The 13,604-nt window shown below is 34.2% G+C and overlaps 1 protein-coding gene across 3 annotated transcripts in view; it reads right to left on the bottom strand.

Annotated features, from left to right (window-relative positions):
- The window catches only part of LOC114326374 (zinc finger protein 28-like), a 37,100-nt gene extending 29,042 nt beyond the window's left edge, over nt 1-8,058 (bottom strand). For 2 of the 3 annotated variants that reach the window (XM_050641627.1, XM_028274732.2), the window contains exons 1-2: nt 7,808-8,058; nt 7,624-7,749 (exon numbers count right to left, since the gene is read on the bottom strand). In XM_050641627.1, the coding sequence (XP_050497584.1) occupies nt 7,624-7,749; nt 7,808-7,928 (247 nt within the window). In that variant the 5' untranslated portion in view covers nt 7,929-8,058. The remainder of the gene's footprint in view (nt 1-7,623; nt 7,750-7,807) is intronic. The other variant, XM_050641628.1, reaches the window with a different exon arrangement.
- Between the last annotated feature and the right edge of the window lie 5,546 nt (nt 8,059-13,604).

Genomic DNA, 13,604 nt, shown 5'->3' with positions numbered 1-13,604 from the left:
ATATATACATTTCATTAAATCCGATTCGAATACAATTATATCACGCGTCGCGGCTCGTTCATTGACTGACTGGCCTGTGCTCGAATTCCTGTTCTTAAATACTCTGACAGCGGTCGCCTCGAATCGCCGTGGAAGGTCTGGCCTTTACTCGTAACCCCGAGAAGATTCAAGAATAACTAGGCCGGGTTGTGAGGCGTCACATTGCCCCCTCCTTAAAAGGTGGTTCCTCCTGGAACCTTGTCGGGACTGGAACTGGATGCTGGTATCTGCAACTGGACCCTCTTTTACAATTCCCAGTTGTATAAAAATGACAGGGGACGGTCTTCTCTCCGCACCAGTAACTATGCGGATTGCAACAGACTAACACCTGGACCTCGGTGTCTTTAAAAATTTCTTCTACCATATTTCGGATAACTCTCCAGTCTAATTGGCGGCATTCTAACTTTGGCATGGCAAACTTTTGCACGTCGGACTCCAACACGTGCTCTCTCAATTGAATTAATGCATCCCATACATCTTGGTAGGTAGGTTGGTCATGGACAGTGTCTTTTGTTACCAGATAGAACAGGTAACGTGATGCATCTTGGAGTTTCAATGCTTTGCCAGGAGCTGGCAGTTGGCATTGAAGTTCTGCAACTCGACCAAACTTCATTCGGAAGACGGATGCCAACCCTCGTGCGTCTTTGATACTGGCCGGGATGGTATGGGCCAGCGAATAGTCATCGGGAAGTGCGAGAAGATCTCGCTTTTCTTCAGTGGTAACACCATGTCTTGCTTTACCGGTACCTCCGTAGGCACCCATGAACTCTTCAAACGTGAGGTCAGGGTCAGGTATTTCTCGAACTTGGTTGACTTCTACTTCTTCATCTACGTCGTGGTCTCCCTCGTATGGCGCCAACCGGTTATGGTGGACTCTCCGTAGGCACCCATGAACTCTTCAAACGTGAGGTCAGGTATTTCTCGAACTTGGTTGACTTCTACTTCTTCATCTACGTCGTGGTCTCCCTCGTATGGCGCCAACCGGTTATGGTGGACTATCATCGGCTTTCCCCTAGGAATCTTGCTTATTCGGTAGATAACGTCATTGATCTTCTTGACAATGAGGTACGGACCTTCCCAAAATTGCTGCAACTTGGGAGAACAATCTGTTCGCTTCTTTGGATTATAAAGCCAGACTTTGTCGTTCTCCTTGAAACATCCCTTCTCGGCTTGGGTATCGTATCGTTTCTTCATTCGGTCGCTAGCGATCTGAAGATTAGAACGGACCAACTCATGTATATCGTCCATTCTTCTTCGTAATTCATTCACGTAATCCTCACCAGCAACATCCAAACTCGACATCCAAACTCTAGATCACAGGGTAGACGCATCTCACGTCCAAATAGGACTTTTGCTGGTGTTTGGCCAGTTGATTCGTTAACAGCAGATCTATAGGCCATTGCGAAGAACGGAAGGTACTGGTCCCAGTCTCGTTGATGATTGGACACCATCTTTGTCAAATACTTGCCGACTGTCCTATTCATACGCTCCACCATTCCATCCGATTGCGGGTGATAGGCCGTGGTTCTTGTCTTCTTCATGCCTAGTTTATCACAGATTCCTTGAAATAGATCGCTCTCAAAGTTCCTTCCTTGGTCACTATGGATCTCCACAGGTACTCCAAATCGGCTGATGCAGTCTTTGATTAACACATCTGCAATAGTGGCGGCCTTCTGGTCTGGAATTGCGTAGATCTCCACCCACTTCGTGAAGTAATCCATTACCACCAACATGTATTTGCATCCATTGTCACTTTCTGGAAATGGCCCGGCAATATCCAAAGCTGTTCTTTCAAACGGACTTCCAACATTGTACTGTCTCATAGGAGCCTTTCTTTTCCGGTAGGGTCCGTTACTTGTAGCACAGGTAGTACATTTCTTACACCAGTCCTTCACATCGTCGGAACTATTCATCCAATAAAACCGTTCCCGAATTCTCTGAAGGGTCTTCTTTACACCAAAATGCCCTCCTGATGGACTGTCGTGTAACTGACGAAGTACTTCGGCTACTCTGCTCTTTGGAATCATCAACTGTGTTTTCCTCACTGAACCATCATCATTTTCTATTACTCGTTTAAGCAAGCTGTCTTCCAAGATAAATGAGTCCCACTGGGCCCAATACGTCTTAACTACTGAGCCTAGGCTTGATATTTCTTGCCAAGATGGTCGACGATTTTCTTCTTTCCATTGTCGAATCTTCTGTAAAACTGGATCTTTTTCTTGCTCTTCCTTGATTTTTAAACTGTGACTGATAGACATGCTCTAAATGTTCGTGCCCGTATCGCATATTCAGTCTCTTCTTCAGCTGCTCGAAGTAATCTGTCTCCTCTACGGCTATGGTCTGGAGGACATCCAAAGCGTCGCCTCGAAGAGCAATAGTGAGGTTTACAGCTTTTTCTTTTTCGGACCATCCGTTCGCTCTGGCCGCAGATTCGAACTGTTTCATGTAGTTGTTCCATGATGACTTTCCGTCGAAATTTGGCACCTTAACACGAGCATGACCTACACTCCCTTCAACTATCGACCGTGGCTCCAATTTGTATTTGGTTTCATCATCTTTAATATCTGTTAAGATGGGTTCCACCACTTTGTCCACTTTTTCAGTTTCCTCCAGTTTCTTTTCTATTTCCTTGATCTTTTCTTCAAAAGTAGATTTTATGGACGATATCTTGTCGTCGAAATCCGAAGTGACCTTAGAGATGTTAGCAGAGATCTCGTTAGTCATTTTGCTTTCAAGGGATGAAATATCACCCGAAACTTTCTTCTCTAACGATGCAATGTCTGTCGAAACTTTCAAAACATCCGAGGAAACTTGGGAGATTTCACTAGAAACTTTGTTCTCTAACGATGTAATGTCTGTCGATACTTTGTTCTCTAACGATGTAATGTCTGTCGATACTTTGTTCTCTAACGATGTAATGTCTGTCGATACTTTGTTCTCTAACGATGTAATGTCTGTCGAAACCTTCGAAATCGACGAGATCACAGCAGCATGCTTGTCTTCAAACAAATAGGTTTCTGGATCTTGGCCCTCTTCTTGAAGAGTGTTTTTTAGACGTTCGACTAGATCAGAACTAAAGAAGACTAGATCAGAACGACTAGATCAGAAGAACTAAATATAAGATATAAAAAAATGTATTGGCTAATTGGAAGAAACTCCACACTGTCGATGCATAATAAGTTACTAATTTACAAACAAATATTGAGACCTGTATGGACTTATGGATGCCCACTATGGGGGTGTACTAGACCAAGTAATATAACAGTAATACAAAGATTCCAGAACAAAATACTAAGAAATATTGTAGATGCTCCTTGGTATGTTACAAACAGTGATCTCCATAAGGACCTAGGAATGGAAACTGTGGATATAATCATCAAGAAGATGGCAGGAAGTCACGAGCAACGACTTCACATGCACGAGAATATTGAGGCAATCCAGCTCCTCGATACTACTGGGCAAGTTAGAAGACTGAAGAGGACAAAACCTTATGAACTAGTTTAAGTGATAGGTGATAGTGAAAAGCAGAGCATAGTGCTTTTGCGCGTTAGTGTGTATGCTAGAATAGTGCACTATCTTGTTAGGTTAGATAAGAGACGCTATGGGGCAAGCTCTTAATTTTAAGGAACAGTAATAATTTAGGTTAGATTAAAATTGCTCATTGGTCAAATATGACCAGATTGTAATTGTAATAATCATCATCGTAGTGATGATTATGGGAAAAAAAATTTTTGATTTTTTGACGTATATCCCATAATAGTGACGTCATCGATTTGGGCGTGTTGACGTCATCAATGATTTTTTTAAATGGGAATAAGGGTCGTGTGGTAGCTCATTTGAAAAGTGATTTAATTATCTATTCAGTAATATAAACACTAACATCATTACTTATACAGGGTGGCAAAAAAAATAATTTTTGAATTAAATTAATTGACGCAAAAAGAACAATGTATGTAATCTATTTAAATCAAAATACATTTTACTGGTGCCAGTAAATATAAATAAATGTTTATTCCATAAATAAACATTGCTTTTCGTTTAAATTAAATGTCAAACAGCCACCCAACTGCCTCTTAGCAGTTTGAACATTTAATTTAAGCGAAAAGCAATGTTTATTTGTGAAATAAACATTTTTTTTCTTTTCTGATAGCAGTAAAAGGTATTTTGAGTTAAATAAATTACATATATTCTTCTTTTTGCTGCAATTAATTTAATTTAAAAAATATTTTTTTGGTCACCCTGTATAAATAATGATGTTAAGGTTTATATTACTGAATAGAGAATTAAATAACCTTTGAAATGAGCTGCAACGCGACCCCTATTCCCATTTAAAAAAATCATCGATGACGTCATCACGCCCAAATCGGTGACGTCACTATTATGGGATATACGTCAAAAAATCATAATTTAAAAATAAAAGTCGACCTGTCAGAGCTTTAACTCTGAAAATAATTAAGTCATGAGATAAAAGACTGTTTCCACACTTTATGAATGCACTGTATATAAAAGACTTAATTGACACAGAAGAAACATATCCCAACATCTACCAACTTTTTAAAGTAGGGATGATTTTGCCTATTTCAAGCACAACATGCGAGGTCTTTTTCTGCCATGGGGAGGATTTTTAACTAGTTGAGAACGACAATGACTCAAGATATTCATTCAGATTTAGCTTTGTTGTATAAATATAGAAAGATGTAGATATAGACTTGAAGAGTGTCGTAAATTCTTTTAGTGAGCAGAGTAGGAAGTGTCTCTTATATAGTCAGCGTGACAATCAGTGGGAAAATTTACATGGAGTATAACAAGATTCAGTTTGGCAACATTGTGTGATTGTTGATATTAACATATCCCTTCTAAGATAAACAGAACTGTAATTTAGTCCAGACAAATTAATATATTTTTTGTCAACAAAAATGAAATGTTTCAACCAAATAATGTTTCAAATATGATGTGCAACAAATATGATTTTGAATTCGGTTCTGCTAAAAGAAGAGATTTCTTTTTTGTCATTAAAGTAGAAAAAAAAAAACGTTAAATTTATCCTTTATTATCATTCTCGTCCATTTATCGTCTAATTATTTTCGCTGTACTAATATCCGTCGACAAATTCAGAATGATTAATGCCATGTTAAAACATCTTATCGTTGGTGGTGGAATGTCTTAGGCATATCGAATGTCATTGATAAAATGCCCACCGATTTCCACTTCGACTATGAGTAATATTTTGTTTGTCTAAATATTTATGGCAGTGTATATACAGTGCGCTGGAATAAGTGGAACCCCTCATATTAACTTATTTATTTTTAGCACATAAGCAAAACGCTCAGATAGGTCGATTTTAAAAAATAATGATAGTATATTATAGCATAAATGTTTTGAACTTTATGAAATCCCTCTTCAGATGACAGTCGTAACATTGATTTTTTTGAATGGGAAAGTAGGTAAGAGTTGGACAAAACTGGGTAAGTTGATAAAACCAGGTACCTATTAATTCTTCTAACTTTCTGCTGCTATCTATCAGACAATGTTAAAATAGTGTCCCTAAACCGCCAACAGTCGCGTGTATTCATTTTTACTTCATTTGAGTAATCTGTGCTGGAGCAGTAAGACTTCACCTGTTTTTTGATGCAGCAAACTCAATTTTTAAGGTAAGTTTATATTTTTTTTTTCCTCTACTGAATAACTAATGACCATTTCAAAATTTAATACATGTAACCTAGTATATTACCATTTAATTTGGCCAAGAATTTTGAATATTATTTCATAACTTAAAAATTTAAATATTATTCAATGCCTTGTTTACGAGTTTGACAAAACCGTGCACTCTGAAAATCGATAAAACCAGGTTACCATTTTATCAGACCTGTTGTTACTTCCAGTTTTTATACAGTGGTTTTTTTGCTTTTAGTTAACTGCAACATTATAAATGAAAAACTACTCGTCAGTCATGGGATCAAAAAGCATGCAAAATGCAATATTTGAAGTGCTAGAACATAGGATGGTATACAAAAAAGCTTCTTAAAGTTTTAATGTTCCGCAATTCACCTAACCGCGAATACACTAGAACATTGTGTGAAAAAAGTAAGAAATGGTAACTCTGGTCAAGAAACTGGTAAGAAAGCTAGTAGAAAAAATTTTAAAAAAAATCTACATTGTTAAAAAAAATTAACACTAAATGGACTAGACTAGACAAAAAAGGAAAAAACGTGGTAAAAAAGGTTGCACCAAAAACAAAATTGGTTCCGAAATTACTGATTGCAGATTCTGAGAGTTTGGAGGAAGAAGATAATAATGACGATGTGTGTCTACATTACAATAAAATATTATCAAATTCTAAGGCGCAGGAAGGCTGGATAAAATGTGTGTTGCACCAAATGGGCTCATGAAGCCTGTAGTGCCTATGATGATATAGATGAAGTTTTTATTTGTGACTTCTGTTTATAGATTTTTGTTTACATACTTTCAATAAATATTTTATTTTCTGCCCATTAGTCTTTTTACATGGTAATTAAGTTACTACCCGGTTTTATCATACCCGTTGGACAAAACCGGGTATTTTGCAATATTTTCAAAAAAAATTAAAATTGAACAATATTTATAAAAATTGACACTGGCTTATCAAACTTAAGTCATTTGAGAATATTTTAATAAGCAGCAAACGTTTGCTATTCTAACATAGCATAAGATATAGACAGTTTTTGGACTGGTACCAGGTTTTGTCCAACTCTCCCCTACATCATGTGATACCTCATTTAAAAGCTCTTGAAATACTGACTACAAAAATGTATAATACTTGCACAAAATTTCGGTCCAATGCTTTTTAAATGGATTCATTTTTTTAATCCTGAGAAAACTAATAAGAATTTTTAAAAAATTTAATACAGGTATAACGCATTTTTTCTATTGATTTTTTTCATTGCACAGCAAATAAAAAAAATTAATTTTTTATCCACCATACAATGGGGGCCAGGCCCTCCTGAAAACTGAGGCTAGCTACGCCAGTGATGGTACATAATTACAAATGTACATGTAAAACTGAAGACTCATGTGTAATAATCAATGAAAAAAATAAGGTCTTTAAAACCCTTGTTCATTGACAGCATGACTTACTAATAGATTTAAGTTATTATATCATAGTTTGTATGTACAGTAATACCTCGACTTACGCAAACCCAGAGTTACGTGATTTTCAAATCTTGTAGATTTGTTATTTGACATGCGATTTTAAAATCTTGTCGATTCATTATTTAAGCGCCACACAATCGTTTAGTTATCGACGAGATAGAATTAACACCCACACATTATTGCTCATCCAATGTATTATACATGTTTGGACTTTTCACACAGAATCAGCGATTTTATTTTATATTAGGTATTTCTTATATAAAGTTTTGTCTAATGGAGTGGGTGTTTGTTACTTTTATAAAGGGATTTTTTGTTTTATATCTAAGAAGACTTGAAAGAGTAATAATGTCATGCAAACATACATATATATGAAATTATACCCCGACTTACGCGATTATCGCTCGGTCCCACCTATCGCGTAAGTTCGGGGTATTACTCTACTTATGTTATTCTCACCGGAGTTATCTTCATCTAGTTCACTTTTTAATTCTTCAAGATCCATGGAAGTGGATAGCTGACTCTCTAGATGCCCTTGGTCACATTCTACCAACTCTTCCTTAATTTTTACTTTTACTTCCGGACCTAATAAATACCACCCATTATAAATAATATCATACTGTTTAGAACTAATTGTTGTTACCTATCTTATCTGAGTATTCTTCCTCTAGTTCATTTTTCAAATCTCTCTGATCTATTGATGTGCATATCTGGCTTTCTGTATATTCAACAAATTCTTTTTTAATTTCAATTTTAAAATCCATAGCTAAGATATAAATTAAATAAAATAATTATTCCCAAATCCCAACAAAGAATGATTTATGTAAAATGTAAATTCACAGTAAATTATTATTTATTATTTATTTACTTTTTACTTGACAACGCCGACGTCAACCGTCAACACGTCAAATGTCAACTAACCTAATCCATATCATATGGCATTTCAACACTGTGACGTTTGGGTGGCAAACTGTCAATCAGTGTTTGTTTATACAGGGTGAGTCATGAGGAACTGTACATACTCCATACCCCTACCTCGTATGGAGGCCTCCATGGGAAATTACAAATAACCATTAAAAAGTGTCTGCTCCCATTGTTTAATAATATACAGGGAGAGTTGTTAATTTTTACAGAAATTTGTATTCGTCATAATTTTTCAACGGTAAGCGCTTGTTCACAATGGACGTAACCATAAGATGAACGTAAGCCGTTATCATTTCGCAAACCGTAATTTGTACATAATTTTATGCAGCGTTCACAATAGACTTAAATTTTACGTAAAGACAGGATGTCTTTACGTAAAATTTAAGTCTTTGTGAACGCTGCATTAAATTATGTACAAATTACGGTTTACGAAATGATAACGGCTTACGTTCATCTTATGGTTACGTCCATTGTGAACAAGCGCTAAGATCGACGTGTGTCTTATTTTGGTCAATCGTTACACTTACTACCATCGAATCAATTAGGGATTCCAATGAACTGTCAGTGGTGGTCGGTGGATGGCTAAACTGACATGGCCATAGACACAGTTAAGGGGGGTGGTCATGATGTATGTAATGTTTACATTGAATATTGACAAATTTGTAAAGAATATCCTGTTTGGTTTTGTTTTTTTGTTAATTGTGTAGCGAAATTTGTGAAATTGTGATAGCAAATTAAATATGAAGTGGTTTAAACATTGGATACGCCTATGGATGACAGTTTCGCCATCCAGCAGCCATATTATATCACGTGATTTGGAATGCCTAATTGATTTATTGAAACTAGAAAAAAATGAGGTGCGGTCTTAAAAAAATAGATCGTTTTGTTCTTAGAAAAAATTTCACCCTGTATACGGTTTTTGAAAACCCTAATAAGAATTTTGCAAATTAGACAAATAGGTAATTAAAATGACATATTTACTTTTTTGCCCACACAATTACTTAATTTTTTATTAAAAAAATCAAATTGACTACGCCTTAAAAGTTTGGCAAAGTCGACCATAGATTTAAAAAAATTTACTTTTATTACAAAAATTAATTTTTTTAACAAATATTTAATGTATAAATAATAATACTACGCCTTCTCGTGCTATACGTTTTAAATAATTCAACCCTTTTAGCCAATTTACAGAATTTCAAAAGTTATAATTTGTTGTGAATTATATTAAAACATCGTCCTGTATAATATTTCTTTAGTGATTCATCGACAGTGCCGTTTTATTGAATTCTCAGCATTTTATCTCAAAAGGCAAAATACTGTTAATTTATTGTTTAAATTAACGAAAAGAAAAAACATAAACAGATTTATTTACAGTAAATTTATGAATTGTTTAGGGCCGTTTGCACCGACTATATTGAGGCTAGCTCAAGATTAAAGGCCGCTTGAAGTAAATATTTTCGTTGCACCGTATGTTAAACTCGATTTAAACCTCACTTAATTTAAGTTTTCTTAAGCCGCCGAATTTGACGGCTTTAATTAAGTGAGGTTTAAATCGAGTTTGACATACGCAACGAAAATATTTACTTTAAGAGGATCGGTACATATTTTCGGCTGCAATGCTATTCAAATGGGGATTCATTTTTTTCGAATCCTGAAAAAACTAATAAGTATTTTTGAAAAATTTAAACGCAGAATGAAAGATTACATTATTAGCGAGGGCCGAAAGTCCCTGAGAACTTCTATAATGTTTATTTTAATAAGTTACAGGGGTGAAAAACTAAGAGAAAATTTAGTGTGATTTTTGATTTCAAATATCTCATTCAAAATAAACTTTTTATTTATTCTAAGGGACTTTCGGCCCTCGGTAATAATTTAGTCTTTCATTCTGCGTTTAAATTTTGAAAAATATTTATTGGTTTTTTCAGGATTCGAAAAAAATGAACACAATGCCGTGATAATATTTTCCAAATCTATCTTTGTCTTACAACGCACTCAGCCGAATATAATATTGTCAGCATATATTGTCAGTCAGACACTGACAATCAGTGACAATTTTAAATATTTGACATTGCATCGGGAATATTTTGAGTTATTGATTAAATATTATTGATATATAGTGTATTTGATAAATAATTGATTTAAGACGTGAACTAAATAAAAAGTTATTTATTGTGTATTATTTGTGGAAGATCCAAGCAGAGAATACATCAGGATAATATATTCTGTGATCCAAGTATTTTGTTGTTAAAGATGTTCAAAGTTGTAAGCGTTCCATAACAATATATTATTAAAAAATCACTTTAACACTTTTCCTCTTTTCTCGATTGAGTATTAGTTTTTGTTGTACAAATAAATTATTACAATCACTGAATACATAGTTAGTGAAAAAATTATCACATTTATTAACTGAATTAATAATTTGCAATTATAAAAATAACAGTTGTCCAAGAACATTCAAAGCCCATCTCTTTAAATTAATGATAACATTTTCAAGTAGAATGACATTCTAGTAATGTTTACATATCCATACCAGTGTGAATTTTACTACACGTAATTTGCCGTGCAAAGACAGAAAAAGTAGGAATACACGTAAAATATTTGCGAATTATGTACCCATAGCCTTAAGCGGGCGTTAATCTTATGCTAGCCTTAAGAGGATCGGTACGTATTTTCGGCTGCAATGCTATTCAAATGGGGATTCATTTTTTTCGAATCCTGAGAAAACTAATAAATATTTTTAAAAAATTTAAACGCAGAATGAAAGATCACGTTATTAGCGAGGGCCGAAAGTCCCTGAGAACTTCTATAATGTTTATTTTAATAAATTACAGGGGTGAAAAACTAAGAGAAAATTTAGTGTGATTTTTAATTTCAAATATATCATTCAAAATAAACTTTTTATTTATTCTAAGGGACTTTCGGCCCTCGGTAATAATTTAGTCTTTCATTCTGCCTTTAAATTTTTCAAAAATATTTATTGGTTTTTTCAGGATTCGAAAAAAATAAACACAATGCCGTGGTAATATTTTCCAAATCTATCTTTGTCTTACAACGCACTCAGCCGAATATAATATTGTCAGCATATATTGTCAGTCAGACACTGACAATCAGTGACAATTTTAAATATTTGACATTGCATCGGGAATATGTTGAGTTATTGATTAAATATTATTGAAATATAGTGTATTTGATAAATAATTGATTTAAGACGTGAACTTAATAAAAAGTTATTTATTGTGTATTATTTGTGGAAGATCCAAGCAGAGAATACATCAGGATAATATATTCTGTGATCCAAGTATTTTGTTGTTAAAGATGTTCAAAATTGTAAGCGTTCCATAACAATATATTATTAAAAAATCACTTTAACACTTTTCTTCTTTTCTCGATTGAGTATTAATCTTTGTTGTACAAATAAATTATTACAATCACTGAATACATAGTTGGTGAAAAAATTATCACATTTATTACTGAATTAATAATTTCCAATTATAAAAATAACAGTTATCCAAGAACATTCAAAACCCATCTGTTTAAATTAATGATAACATTTTCAAGTAGAATCACATTCTAGTAATGTTTACATATCCATACCAGTGTGAATTTTACTACACGTAATTTGCCGTGTAAAGACAGAAAAAGTAGGGATACACGTAAAATATTTGCGAATTATGTACCCATAGCCTTAATATAGTCGGTGCAAACGGCCCTTACATACATAAAAACTTAAGTAATTAGTCTTTTTGTTCCTACTCGGTCAACAAGACAAACTCAAACTTTTGCGCACTCAAAGTGCGCATTTTTCAACTTTCAGAAAACTAAAAAAACTGTGTTACAGCTTAAGTATAGGTCTAGTATCCTTCAAATATTTTTTTACCAAATCAAAAACATGGTATTGGGATGATCTGTTTTTTTTTTAATTGTTTTTGTCTTTAAAATTTTGAGTTATAAATTTTTGAAAAAATTGCACTTAGGTAGTTTCTGCAATAAATTGGTGTATGAGTGAGTGATTTTTTTAAAATCACTATTGAAATTAAGTCAAACCATTAATTGTTTGGAGTGTTTTTACGAGGCCTAAATCGAAAAATATTAAGTAGTGGGGTAAGTTTTGCATATAGTCGCACTAGTAAGATTAGTGCAACCATGTCCTTAAAAATTTCAATATAATTTGCGCGATTTGTCTGCGCAAAAAATTGAAGCGAACCTATAAACTCAGTTTTTTGTGCTCTTTTGAAAAATATGCAAACGGTTTTTGAAAATTTCAATATACAGGGTGTTATTTCAAGGTCACAATTACTTTATATTTTATATTAATCCGGACCTGAATTTTTCTTGTTATTAGGGTCGTTTGGGTTCTAAATGAGACATATATGTACCAAATATCAAAAAAATATACAAGGTGGTTCTAAAGTTATGGATCCAGAAAGAAATGGAAAAAATCGATAAACACCCTGTAACTCGGTTATAAAAATCGGTGGAGCCATAAATGTATCATATCTACAACCGCCTCAGTGACCTCTATTCACCGTTCAAGTATTTCCGTTACCCAGTGAAGCACCCTGTACAATGTAATAATAAACAACAAAATAACGTCTAATTTAGTAAAAGATACGCCAACCGTCGTGAGTGGAATTTACCGCAGAAAGAACCTAAGGGCTGTTTCACATTATAAGAATTTTGAACGTGCGAGGGTTTCTCGTGAGGTAGTTTTGACGCACTGTCCTTTTCACAGAATAAGAATTGAGTCGCACGAAGATATTTTGCTGTGTTTTTTGGTATATTACTATTACTTTTATTTACACTTTGTGGCTGAGGTAGGTACATAGTACGATGTCTGATATGTATCATTACGATGTATCATTACAAATGGGTATTTGTTGTCCATACTTTTGTCCTAATGTACTGTAAGGGTTTGCTCACTACGGAGAGCAATGGATTGTATCCTCGCTCCGACCCTTGCTCCCTGGTATTTATATTCGTGAATTCTCGCATTTAAAATAATGTATTTATTTTAAATGCGAGAATTCACGAATATAACGAATATAAATACCAGGGAGCAAGGGTCGGAGCGAGGATAAAATCCAGTGCTCTCCGTAGTGAGCACAACTTAATGCGTATTTAATTCATTTGCAATTTCTATTTTGTCAGTTATTATTTCTTATGTTTTTAATTAAAAGTCTTAATTTGTTTTTATAATCGTTGTTCTACTACTACCGATCTATTTGTGGGATCTTGGATTAGCTCATCTAATTAGCTCATACAATCTATGTAATAAACGCCATTTTCTAAATGCGAAATAAGCCACAATTTAACTAAAAAAATGATTTTATCAACGTTTCGATATCCGATTTGGGCGTCGGAACGTTAATAAAATTTTTTTAGTTAAAATGTGGCTTATTTCCCATTTAGAATAGTTTATTACAAACATTCCACAAGGAAACAGCTTCAGAACAACATTACAATCTATGTTTTTCATGTACAGAATTTAAAAGACCCTCTGTCATCTACTCATTTTT

Source organism: Diabrotica virgifera, chromosome 1, assembly GCF_917563875.1.
Source record: "Diabrotica virgifera virgifera chromosome 1, PGI_DIABVI_V3a".
Taxonomy (NCBI): Eukaryota; Metazoa; Arthropoda; class Insecta; order Coleoptera; family Chrysomelidae; genus Diabrotica; species Diabrotica virgifera.
Note: the sequence above shows the minus strand (reverse complement) of the source record. Positions and strands in the feature narration are given on the sequence as shown.